Source organism: Capsella rubella, unplaced genomic scaffold (genome assembly GCF_000375325.1).
Source record: "Capsella rubella cultivar Monte Gargano unplaced genomic scaffold, Caprub1_0 scaffold_6, whole genome shotgun sequence".
Lineage (NCBI taxonomy): Eukaryota > Viridiplantae > Streptophyta > Magnoliopsida > Brassicales > Brassicaceae > Capsella > Capsella rubella.
In genome coordinates this window covers 1,637,952-1,649,747 of record NW_006238918.1, presented here as the reverse complement: position 1 = coordinate 1,649,747, position 11,796 = coordinate 1,637,952, and the positions used below count along the sequence as shown (strand labels likewise).

The 11,796-nt window shown below is 35.3% G+C and overlaps 3 protein-coding genes across 4 annotated transcripts; 1 reads left to right on the top strand and 2 right to left on the bottom strand.

Moving 5' to 3' along the window:
- Positions 1 to 420: 420 nt before the first annotated feature.
- LOC17882695 (probable 2-oxoglutarate-dependent dioxygenase At5g05600) lies at positions 421 to 3,133 on the bottom strand. Its single transcript, XM_006287899.2, has 3 exons — positions 2,307 to 3,133; positions 1,613 to 1,943; positions 421 to 814 (listed from the first exon to the last, which is right to left on the bottom strand). The coding sequence occupies exons 1-3, from the start codon at positions 2,846 to 2,848 to the stop codon at positions 560 to 562; spliced, it is 1,128 nt and encodes a 375-aa protein (XP_006287961.1). The 5' UTR covers positions 2,849 to 3,133; the 3' UTR covers positions 421 to 559.
- Positions 3,134 to 7,445: 4,312 nt separating this feature from the next.
- Positions 7,446 to 9,344, top strand: LOC17882011 (N-(5'-phosphoribosyl)anthranilate isomerase 1, chloroplastic). 2 transcript variants are annotated; one of them, XM_023780405.1, is made up of 5 exons: positions 7,446 to 7,565; positions 7,805 to 7,858; positions 7,965 to 8,332; positions 8,424 to 8,587; positions 8,894 to 9,344. In XM_023780405.1, the coding sequence occupies exons 1-5, from the start codon at positions 7,556 to 7,558 to the stop codon at positions 9,117 to 9,119; spliced, it is 822 nt and encodes a 273-aa protein (XP_023636173.1). In that variant the 5' UTR covers positions 7,446 to 7,555; the 3' UTR covers positions 9,120 to 9,344. The 2 variants fall into 2 exon arrangements, with proteins under 2 accessions (XP_023636173.1, XP_023636172.1); XM_023780404.1 differs by lacking the exon at positions 7,446 to 7,565 and having other exon boundaries at positions 7,777 to 7,858.
- Positions 9,326 to 11,624, bottom strand: LOC17881387 (temperature-sensitive sn-2 acyl-lipid omega-3 desaturase (ferredoxin), chloroplastic). The gene is made up of 8 exons (XM_006287737.2): positions 10,969 to 11,624; positions 10,796 to 10,885; positions 10,645 to 10,711; positions 10,468 to 10,560; positions 10,189 to 10,374; positions 10,002 to 10,082; positions 9,772 to 9,909; positions 9,326 to 9,670 (listed from the first exon to the last, which is right to left on the bottom strand). Exons 1-8 carry the CDS (start codon positions 11,439 to 11,441, stop codon positions 9,503 to 9,505), a joined length of 1,296 nt encoding a protein of 431 aa, XP_006287799.1. The 5' UTR covers positions 11,442 to 11,624; the 3' UTR covers positions 9,326 to 9,502.
- Positions 11,625 to 11,796: the final 172 nt, after the last annotated feature.

Genomic DNA, 11,796 nt, shown 5'->3' with positions numbered 1-11,796 from the left:
TTCCCGTTAAATCCTATTATATTTAGGTTTACATTGTGTAAATATAATCATATATATATTTTAAACATTCACTAAAACTATAATCTATTATTTATATATTTGTTAGTTTAATCGATAATTAGTAAGTTTTTTTAAACTCTTAATCAATTATCTTTTTTAGTTTTATAATGTATATTATAAAAAAGACCTTTCATATTCATTTTGGAAAAACTTATTTACATAGGTTTAAATATTAAAATTAAATGATAAAATGTTATAATTAATTTTAAAAATTAAATAATAAAATGAGGTGGATGATGATGTGGCTTACGGAGAAGAGAGAAAAAGCTAACTTTATATATATAGATATATATATCTAAGAAAGTACTATTGTATACAGTATTATCTATTTCCGCATGCAATTCAGTATAGTTTATTTGCTTAAAGATAAATAATGATCCTTTGAAAATTCAAAATATAAAAATGATTGTACAATCATATACAAGTCAGATGTAATATCCTGAAATTACAAAATTAATAACATTAATTTTTTTTCTTAATAGGAAAAAAAAAGAAACAATCAACGAGGCCGAGGAGAAATATGAGATTCAACATGGGATTTGCCTTGTGGACCTTGAGTTCTGATAAAGAGTCTATACTGATCAAAGGTCATGGGAGGATATAAAGGAGGACTACGAGCGGATACAAGTTCTTGTAATGGTTGGATGGGAATATCGCTTTTAGGGTTGTAGAAGAAGGCAAGTGACACTCTCTCTTTGTCCGAGTTCACGATCACCCTATGCTCCACACTCTTGTACGTTGAGTTGCTTAGTATCTGCATTTTTTTCATCAACACGCACGTAAGTTGTTTGATTCTAAGGAAATTTTATCTTCTTTTCACCAAATTTCGGTGCATATATTTATATACATGTGGTGTTTGTGTTTAAAAAATCGTGTTATACATTGTACAGATAAATATTTCTTATCAGCAACATGGGGCAAACGGCCAAACACAAACATGTGCGCAATGAAGGATTTGCTGTACTATTTGTTTCGTAATAAAAATAGAGACAGCCACATAAACTCAAAAAAAAAATATATATCTTATTTACTTTCTTAATATTGTCTTGATATATTTCTAATTTCCATAAAAACCGATTGACACTTGTTGACAGATTAGATCTAAAAGGACGTAATTTTCTATTGTCGGAATAATGACCTAACAATTAAATTAAATTTTGGTTGAAAAATCAAAAAGGCAAATATCATTTGAGCACCAAGTGGTAGCTGTTTATCATACTTGTGTTTTAAAACATGTATAAAACGTGCAACTTTAGCTTATATCTTATTCATTCGTTGTCAAATAACAACTTTCTCATTTGTCCTTTTCTTTATAGACGATTTTTTTTCTGACACAAGATAAACACAGCAAGGGATTTATAGATTATATATATACTAGTAAAAAGAAATTAAGTATTTAGAAAAATTTATGAGGTGTACTGTATCTAGTAAATAGTTTATACTTTGTTTATACGTTATATATAATTTTTAAGGTATATATATTTATAAAGTATTAGCAACATGGAAAAGAATAACCAAAACAAACGGCAATTAAATAAAATGAATTGTTTACCTGAATCTGATCACCAATATTGACGATGAAAGCATGGGGATGAGGCTTGACGGTGATCCACGTGTCATCTTTACGAACCTGGAGACCGAAGACTTGATCGTCCGGTAAGAGAACGGTCATGCCGCCAGGGTCGGAGTGAGGGGAGAGACCAAGAGCCAGCTCCGGTCGAGGGCACTTGGGGTAGTAATTAACCCTCAGACATGCTCCAATGTTTTCACCTCCGAATGCTTCTTGAAACTTATCCTCTTGTAGTCCCAGATTGGTCGACAACACCCTCATGATTCTCCCGCTTAGATTCACTAGTTCTTTCCCGTATTCATCGATCACTTCTCTATTTTTTTTTTATAAAATAAAAGATAGTTAATGTTATTTCCCCAACTAGATTGTACTTTATCCTAACGTTAAAAATCACATTATTCTCCTCGTCAGAAGCAAAAGAAAACACTTGCTTTCTGGCAGATAAATCAGTATTTTCACATTCCCCAAGAACTTAAAATATATCAGAACTATTAGAAAAGGGATAAGTATTCCTAGATTGTACCACTTGTCCGTACGGTTTAAAGATTTAAAAAAACTATATACACTATATAAATGGATCTTCTACTCAGTACTCACACACTACCCAAATAAAAAATAAAAGTAATCATCATGAACACTTTTAAAACAAAAATGATTAAAAGAAGAGAGAGCTAACCTTATGGTGGGAGGAAAAGAAGGCCACTTGTTGAAGTCTTTCAAACGATGAGGAAGAAGATGAAGAAAGTAATAGTCACTCCAGTCAAGGCTTGCTCCTTTCTCAACACCTAATCTACTCCCATACCCTTCGTAGGTTCTTGGTGAGTTCGAGTAAGTCTCCTTCGCATTGACCGGCATATGGAAAAACTCTCTCCAACTCTCTCTAGCCGCGTCCATCAGCTCCGGTTTGACCCCGTGGTTCACCACTTGGAAAAACCCCCACTCTCGGCAAGCCTCCGATATCCGAGCCATGATGACGTCATCGGACGTCCCTTCCTCCGAGAAGAGCCCTTCCAGGTCTATGATTGGGATGTTGGTCGCGGCGGCAGCGTCTTGGGCCGGGGTGGGGCGTAGAGAGGCCGGTTTGATGTACCGGTCGGGGAGAGAGGAGAGGTTGCTCTCGGCTAGGGACTGGACTCGGACCACTGGCTCAGGCCACTCGTCCATCGACCCTTTCTTCGTCTCGATCTTGACATCCACCTTGTTCTTGTTCATGTTCATGATCTTCTTTGTTTCGATTCAATCTTCTTGTTCATGCGAGACGTTGTTAGGAGATATAAAGAAGAGGTTTGTGATAAATAAATACAAAGTTTTGATTGAAGGAAGGAATTTAAAAGAAGGGTTAAAATGGTGGTGGAGGAGAATCTAGAAATCGGCTCGAAGACGATGAAAGCAACGTCTTTGTTTATTCATGAAACGTGTGAAAAAGTATTGTTCTACTTTTTTTATTTTCTTGGGATAGAAAAAAAGGATACAACAAAAATTTATTGGATCGACATGTGAAACTAGGCATTACTTTGAGTTTGAGGCAATCTTTGGCTTTAAACTATTTTTAATGACTAAATGTCGACAAACATTAACTACGGCTAAATAATTATACTACTAATCTTTAAAGATTTTAAATTAAATAATCTTTGCTTCAATAGACGACACGCACGTGTCGACTTATGGGCAACGGGACATATGTGTATGGGGGTGATGGTTACTTATTCTGTAGAGGTAAAAATTATATTTGTTAAATATAATTAGAGATGGAGAAATTGACATCTATTTGGTGACGCTATAGAAATAGAATGCTATGGGTGTGATATATATATATAGTAGCCTGATTGATAGGTAAGAGTTGTAAGAATGAATATTAATACAAGATTATGTGAGTCTCCTTTAAATTGAACATTTGATGAAACTTTATATTATATTTTTGTTTCATATATATTCAACCCCTTTACGTTTGTGGGTTTAAACAGTGATTCGTTTATAGCAAACTAAAAATTAATGCATTAAGAAGATTGCTGTAGAAAATTAAACTTAAAAAAATAATCATTTATTATTGACCTTTTCAAAATAAAATAAACCTAGGAACAAAAAATAAGAGAAGTTAGACTGTCAGATTTTTAGAAATAATTTAAAGTCGATTAAAGTGTGGATTTAATTCTTGACTTAAAAAAAACTTTTATATAAATTCAACCATTAAATCAATTTTGCAATTAACTTAGCTGTTACATTGAAACGAGAACCGCGTTATCTAAGTTTAAGCTATGTTGTTGAATTTCATTAAGTTGTAACAGGGACATGTTTAATTAACTTAAACATTACTGGTTTCGTGTCTAAAAACTAATTAATTGCAACGGTGGTTTCTAGAAATCAGATAAGCACATGACATAATGAATCCTGTAAAAAGAAAAGTAAAACGTAATCCCTTTAACAGGAGTTAGGGATGCGATCAATTCACCAATTACGGCTTCCGTCGACATACCAAAGCAGCAAAAGGGCTTAATGCATAGAGATATTTGTTTTAATATACATCACATAAAATTAGTCAACGCCTTTGGATAAATGAATTGAGACGAATAGAAAAGTAAACAAAAGTTTTGTTTTATATAAGTATTAATTAAGCTTCCATTATATAAATATACAGATACCACCACGTGGGCTAATAAATCAATGTAATGTGAAATGGCGTCGTCAGTGACGTAACGCGTTTTAAAGAGAAAACGTACGTTGAACATAACTTTTCTAGATTTCTATTTACCCATTTATAGAGATTAGAGAGAGATTTTGATGATCTTATCGACATTACCAAATTATTATTTATTTTTTGGTTTACGTGGGTCAAATGTTATCTGTCGATACTAACATACATGTGATGAGAATGTGAGAATGATTCAATATGATCTAAAATGGTCAATGCAATGCTTAATTTTATTGGTCTATATATCTAGAAACCTTATTTTATAGGGGGAATTTGCCTTTTATAAGTTAAGCAAACTAAACCTCTTTTATAATATTTATTTTAGTTTTTATTCTCGCGAATAAACAGTTGAATAAGACGATTAAAAATGTTACAAATTTGCTGTTTATAGTTTTTCTAGATAGTCAAAAGTCTTTTCCGAAAATGTGTTGTTATATCTAACACAATTTGTCTGGATGCAATGGTTTCATTGTAGTTGACCGAGTTATATAAACAAGTACTGAATATAATAATTAATTTGAATTATGTTTCCTAATCATTAGAGTTTAGGTTTGATGGGTGATAATAATGTGAATATGTGATGATGATATATATGAGTTATAGAGATGGATGGATCACATATAATAAGTCTGATGATGATAGTGAAGGTGAGAGAGGAGAGGGGTTACGTAGACATGTCTCTGTAGAGCAATCTACTGCAATTCCAATATAACAGTCTCATTAACCAAGCTCTCGTTTAGCCTCCGCGTTCAACATGTGGGCCTTGCCTTTTGGGGGACAACTTATCAACAACAGCAACTAGCCTATTCACAAAACAAAACAAGACAATGTAGAATTTTAATTTATTTTATGGACCTCTTGTGCTTTTTGTTTTTTCTTACTGATTTGTACGGCGACTAGAAATCACTTCTATTGATACTGTTAATTTAGTCATCCATCCATCTTAATACATTTTATCGAGCTAAACGTTTGTGTTAAGTTTCTCTCATGAGAAAGTCTGAAGTTCCTATTCTACGTACTACAATATATAGAAACTTTCTATCTCCATCACCATACACTATATCTAGATGTTAATTACAGTTATGGGATTGAGCCATTAATTTGTTATTTGTTAATGAAATATGTCGATCACACGGCGGCGTTGGTGGTTGACGATAATGAAGATTTCGTTGGAGTTAGTCGTCATATACTAGATATAATATTACAAACGATTATGAAGTTTGAATACACTCTCACTTTGATGCGACCGAATGTTGTAAACTGCATGAACGTTCTCTAGCTAAATAATGAAAATAGTTGAAGCGCATTAACGGCTTCCACTAATTAAGTAGCTAGTGGTTATTAGAATTACGCCTCTTCCTCCATGTTTGGCAAGCTAAGTCATCATAATTTAAAGATAATTATATATATAGATACATGCATGTGTTTACATTTCACCAAAACTGCGCCCATACTCCTATTTTATTGATGAGGACATTGTGGTGGATACTATCCCAAAATCCGTACATTTTGCTTGCAAAGAGATATATATGGTGCCCACATGGATCACAAGTTTTTCAATACAGTCGAGAAAATTCTCTAGAAAGTTGCTACTTAGAAAATTTAAAAACACTACTTAAGACTTATCTTCTACATAATTTGTAATGCATGATTGATTTTAATCATATATTCATGATGATATGTATATAGTGGTATCCAATCGTGTGTAAATAAGGACAAAACCGTTGATTAAGTGGAAAAGCATACAATCGTGTGTAAATAAGATGTGTGGTTCGCCTGAAAAGAGGAAAGATAAAGAGATGATGATGAGTTTGAAGCCTTAAAAGGATCGGTGATTAGCTAAAGAGATGAGATTGCGCCTAACAAAGACGAACGAATGAGAGAAAACTAGGGGACTTGTGTGTTTTTTAGCTGTTTGAACGAATCCGGTTTTAAATAAATTCGCATTTTAAAAAAAAAAAAAGGTTTTTGCAAGAAAAAACGAATAGTTTGGTAAGTTAAGAGATAAAACCACATTTAGCACGTGTGTAAGAGAAGGAAAGGGTAAGGGCCAAGGGGGAAGGGGGGGGGGGGGGACGGAAATGCAGGATGTAGGGTTGGGTTGGGGGCTCACTGAAGAAGAACCGCCGTGTTACAATGAGATGTCGGCAAATGTTGTCTTCTTTGGCTTTGTCTCAGTCTCATCATGTGCCTTGCGAATAACTAGCGCGTTCACACTTGATTTTTATTTTCTACTTTTTTTTTTAAATATTTTATTTTAATGTACTTTTCAACGGAAAAATCCATAAAAATTTCCCAACTAATTTTAATTTAAAAATTTAATACTTAATATTATTTAATTAAAAATAAAATATATAGTTTATTAAAGTTTTTTCTATTAATACACTAAATATATAAAAGTTGTTGAATCGAACAAATCGTTTAACAAACGATAATCAGATTATTATTGGCATTAACTTACTTGACGGCACTTACTTAATCTTATGCAAGTACATTATTATTGCAGAAATTCCTCCATATCCAACTATTGAATTTTGTTCCTTCGGAAAATTTACTAATTTTTTTTGTGTTATATATAGTTTCGTTTATCCAGAAAATATATTATGAGATTTGAATATTAAATTTAAACACCAAAATATTCTCTTTCTAACCAACTCTGTCAAGTAATATATTATATATAAATATATACCATTGATAAAACCAATTAAACATCAATGTTTTTATTTTTTTAAAGCCAACTTGCCAATGAATGTATAGAAGCATATATATATATATATATGGAACTCGCATATGATAAGAACCCTATATCTTCTGTGGTAGCAAGAGTTGTTGAACCGACATGAGTAATAAGAAGATAAACATCAATGAATATCCTCCAATGCATATGTATATATACTTTCATGATAAAAAAAATTGAATATGGAAATCTGCTAGAACAAAACTTAAAATATTTATGAACAAAACTTATAAACTTAAAAAGACTTGAAAAGTAATCGAAAATTTAACAAAACCGAAAGCAAACGGATCATTCGGTTCTACAAAAACCAAACAGAAATTCAAATAATTCGGTTTGCTTTGGTTCGGTTTAACTACACCTACTAATAATAAAAAGTTTGGTAAATTCGTTTTTTAGTTTCCGCCAACCGCCGTCTCCGCTGACGGCTGACCCTCCTCTTCTCTCTTCGTCGACGGGAGAAAATCCGATATCAATTGAGATTCCAGACAGGGGAATTAAGATGTCGACAGGTATTCTTCTTCTTCTTTTTCTCGTGATGAGCTCGTTTTGGAAGAATATGCAGATAACTTGTTCGATGTATTTACTCAAAGAGCTTAATTTTGTTTTCTAGTAGCAAAGTTTCACTGCTATCATTCTGCTTTAGTGATGATCCATGTTATATTAAATTCAGAGCTCGTGTTTTTTTGTTGATAGTTGATGGCTTCATTCTAAGATCAGTTGATGAAACAAGATTTGTTCTTTTCCTCAGGTATATCCACAGATCTTCGAGTCCATCCTAATTTCTCCACAACCTACAAATCCGGTTACTTTTTACGACTTTTAGTTTCCTTTTCACCTGATGTATGTGTTTTCTTGTTTCCAGTAAATTACTGAAGCTTATCTTTTGTTTCCCAACTGAATGTGATCAGGTTTAAGCAGTCGAAAGGTGTCTTTTTCGAGAGTCGGGTATGCTCAGAATAGGAAATTCAGCTGCAGTGTTTCTTCCAAGACAGAGAATGTAGCTCCTATAGATGATGAAAGACGAAAGGATAGACCTTTGGTTAAGATGTGCGGTATCACATCAGCCAGAGATGCTGCTATGGCAGTTGAGGCTGGTGCTGATTTCATCGGGATGATTATTTGGCCTAATTCAAAACGATCCATTTCTCTTTCTGTTGCAAAGGATATTTCCAAAGTGGCCAGGGATGGTGGGGCCAAACCTGTTGGTGTTTTTGTTGAGGATGATGAGAGCACGATACTGAGAGCAGCTGATGCCTCAGACCTTGAGCTCGTGCAGGTTGTTTACATTCTTATTTTTTTTCTGTTTTATCCTCACCTAGGTGGTTTTCTCAAATTTCTAAACTCTTGATAGTTTTGGTTTCTTCCAGCTTCATGGTAATGGTTCACGTGCTGCTTTCTCGGGATTAGTACGCGAAAGGAGAGTCATATATGTTCTAAATGCAAGTGTGGATGGAAAGCTCCTGAATGCAGTTCCTGAAGAAGATTGTCATCTCGCTGATTGGATTCTTGTGGATAGTGCAACGGGTGGGAGGTACTTAGAACAACTTTTTCATTTTCGCCAGATTCTCTCCTAATGTATTCCTGAGAGGAACAAGTTTAAACAGTCACTCTAGTACATGAAACCATTTGTCTTTCACAAGTGGTTGAAATATCAGGAGTGTGATACGTTCAGACATTTTCTGGAAGATACTGATACTCAGGTCCAACATAGATATACCAAATTTTTTACACTGATGACCATAGTGTGTTTTAAGGTTGGTTAGGTGGTTCCAACGCTCATGTGACTGAACATCTTTCTCTCGTATACAACCATATTTATTATGACAATTTTCTGCAGTGGTAAAGGATTTAATTGGGCTCAGTTCAAGTTGCCCTCCATCAGAAGCAGAAATGGGTGGCTCTTAGCTGGGGGAATCAATCCAACAAACGTTTCAGAAGCTCTTTCTATCCTTCAACCTGATGGAATTGATGTTAGTAGCGGTATTTGCAGCACAGACGGCATCCAGAAGGATAAGTCTAAGATAAGTTCCTTCATAACTGCAGTTCGCTCTGTACAGTACTAATGTGCTAGCAATATAAGCCAAGGTGATTTATCTTGTAAGGTTTCAAGCACAACCTGTTTCCTGTCATGAAGATTTGAATTGTAACTGGTTCATGAAAAATAGTGCCCTTGCTTTTCATCAGTAATAGATTTAAATTAAAAGTGTTGGTTTGACTACCATAATAATGTCGTTGGGCTCTAAAGAACAAGATCCTTGTATGAAATATATCCATCTGAATATTTGATTTAATATTACTCATTAGATCGAAAGTTTTACCACAGGTTTCTACAAAATAATGCTTTTTAATTTTAATCTCGACCAAAACAAAAGAAACCTAAAGAATGGGCAAAGATGAATTTTAACTTGTCTGCCTGGTTCATTGCAATCTGTTGTCAAGTTCTTTGTCAGTTGAGTTTTGGATCTGCCTCGTAATACACAATGTCTCCTGTATCGCTTACGAAATGGTCTTGTTTCATACTTTTTATGAGGCTTCCCAGTAAGTGAAGTGGCAGAGGTCCAGAGTTTTTCGGTTCTCTGTAGTACTTTCCTAGTACTGGTTTAGCGGCTTCAGTCTAGAAAAAGAGAAATGGAAAGTTAAGTATGTTAACACCATATCGAAGCAAGTCCACACCACAGTATCTTTACTTTAGATCATTCAAGATATAACTCTTACAGCTTCTACTAGATGATAATGTGGGATCTGGGGGAAAAGATGATGTATCACATGAGTTCCAATATCATGGTGGATGTTATTAATCCAACCATAGTCACGATCCAATGTCGTGAGCCCTCCTCTCAGGTAACTCCATTCCTATGTTGGGAAAAGTACATGAAGCGTTTGAGATTTCACAACTGTGACTCTCAGGTAACTCGAGTACAAATTGTGAAGTAGGTTTTGAGTACCTTTCCACGGTACCAAGGGAGCTTGTCTTCATGTCCATGGTGGTGCAAGTAAGTGACGAAGTCCAACCACATTACAAATATCTGCATTAATTGTGTTTGAAATGCCAGTAAATAGTTTCACATCTGAGGTAACAAAGGAATACAAAAACTGGTTTGTCAGAAATGAAGGTTCAGAAGTCGAGCATACCCAGTAAGGGACGCCATATAGTTTGAGCATTTGGATTGGACCCATGACAAAGTTGAGACAAACAAGCAAAGCCGCCATTGCAGTCCAACAGGCAGTTGATGTCAGAACATCGTTCTTCTCTTTTGGAAGAAACAAGTCACTGTCCGGATGATAATGAGAACCATTTTTCCCTGGACTTCTGTTCCACTGCATCACAAAAGTGAATCGGATGTGAAACATGAGCTTCTTTAACTTGATGTAACCAAGTGGACTGTTTACAATAAGATGCAGAAGGATTACCAAGTAGAAAGGGTATGCAAGCATTGGAAACGGCAGTGTAAACCTAAAAATTTGAGTTGCTTTTTCCAATTTCTTGTACATGCTTTCAGGCAACTGCAGACAAAAACACAAACTCTATCTAAGTACACAGCCAAATTTTTTTTTTATCTTTGTTTAGTTATGGAGTGTACTACTTACAGGATGCCAAGATTCGTCATTCTCAACATGCCCATGGTTCTGGTGGTGAGTTCTGTGGCTAATTCTCCTACAAGGAAAAGTCAAATAGTTTCATGAAGAACGTGAGCGTGATTCGCTTCAGAGAGAGAAAAGGATTGATAGCAAAACTCACCAGCCATGGTAAGGGACCAGAATTGAGGAATGAAGAAGATGACCTGCTACACTGTTCAGCCTCTGATCATTGGAGAAGCTACCGTGTCCGCTGCAAGGTAGTCAAGAAGAATACTTGGTTACAATATAAAAAGAGACCAAAACAGAACACAAGTTTGTCAGTATAGGATTTACCAGTCATGGCCAAGAACAAAGAGAGCCCAAAACATGGTCCCTTGAGCGAACCAGTAGAGAGGCCAGAGAAGCCAATTGTTAAAGTAAGCAGCTACTACAGCTAATCCAAAGACGATAGCAACATCTCTCACAACATAACTCATTGACAACCATGGATTCTTAACCCAGCAATGCTTGGGTATCGCTGCTCTTATGTCTGCTAAATTGAATGGAGGAGGCGCACCGGGGTCGAATCTCTCAGTATGTTCCTCAGACGGAGACTGAGGAGCTGTTAAAGGCGTGGCCACATTCAATGCCCAGTTCCTAGCTTTTGAGAAGAACCCTTTTCTGGAATTGAGAGAAGATGGAGGAGGTGTAACTTTTGGATTGAATTTGAAAGTGGGTATAGTGTTAGAGACGAGAGAGTTTGTGGGTTTCGGATAGAATCTAGGGAGAGGTCTAATACCACATTCTGATAGTACCCAGCTCGCCATTGGAGCTCTTCCCCAGAAGAAAAAGGAAAAAAAAGTCTATCACTTTATATGCACTCTCTCTAGTGAAGAGGTAACGTAGAAATAAGAGCGAGAGATGAACTTGTGTTGGTTGATCCTTGTCGTCGTGTATCTTTCTCTACCAGTTCTCTGTGATTTTCTAAGGCACACACAGGCGGAAAGGCTATTTCTTTATGTGGCCATCTTTCAATTATCGGTAGTAGATATATCATATATGTAAGTATGAATGTGTGGTGTACTGTTCATTGTTGTGTAACGAGAAAGTAAGGAGACTAAAAAAGCGGGATCTAGGGTTCAGGCACGAGTCAAATGTGTCATAAACAGTGTCTCGTTACTG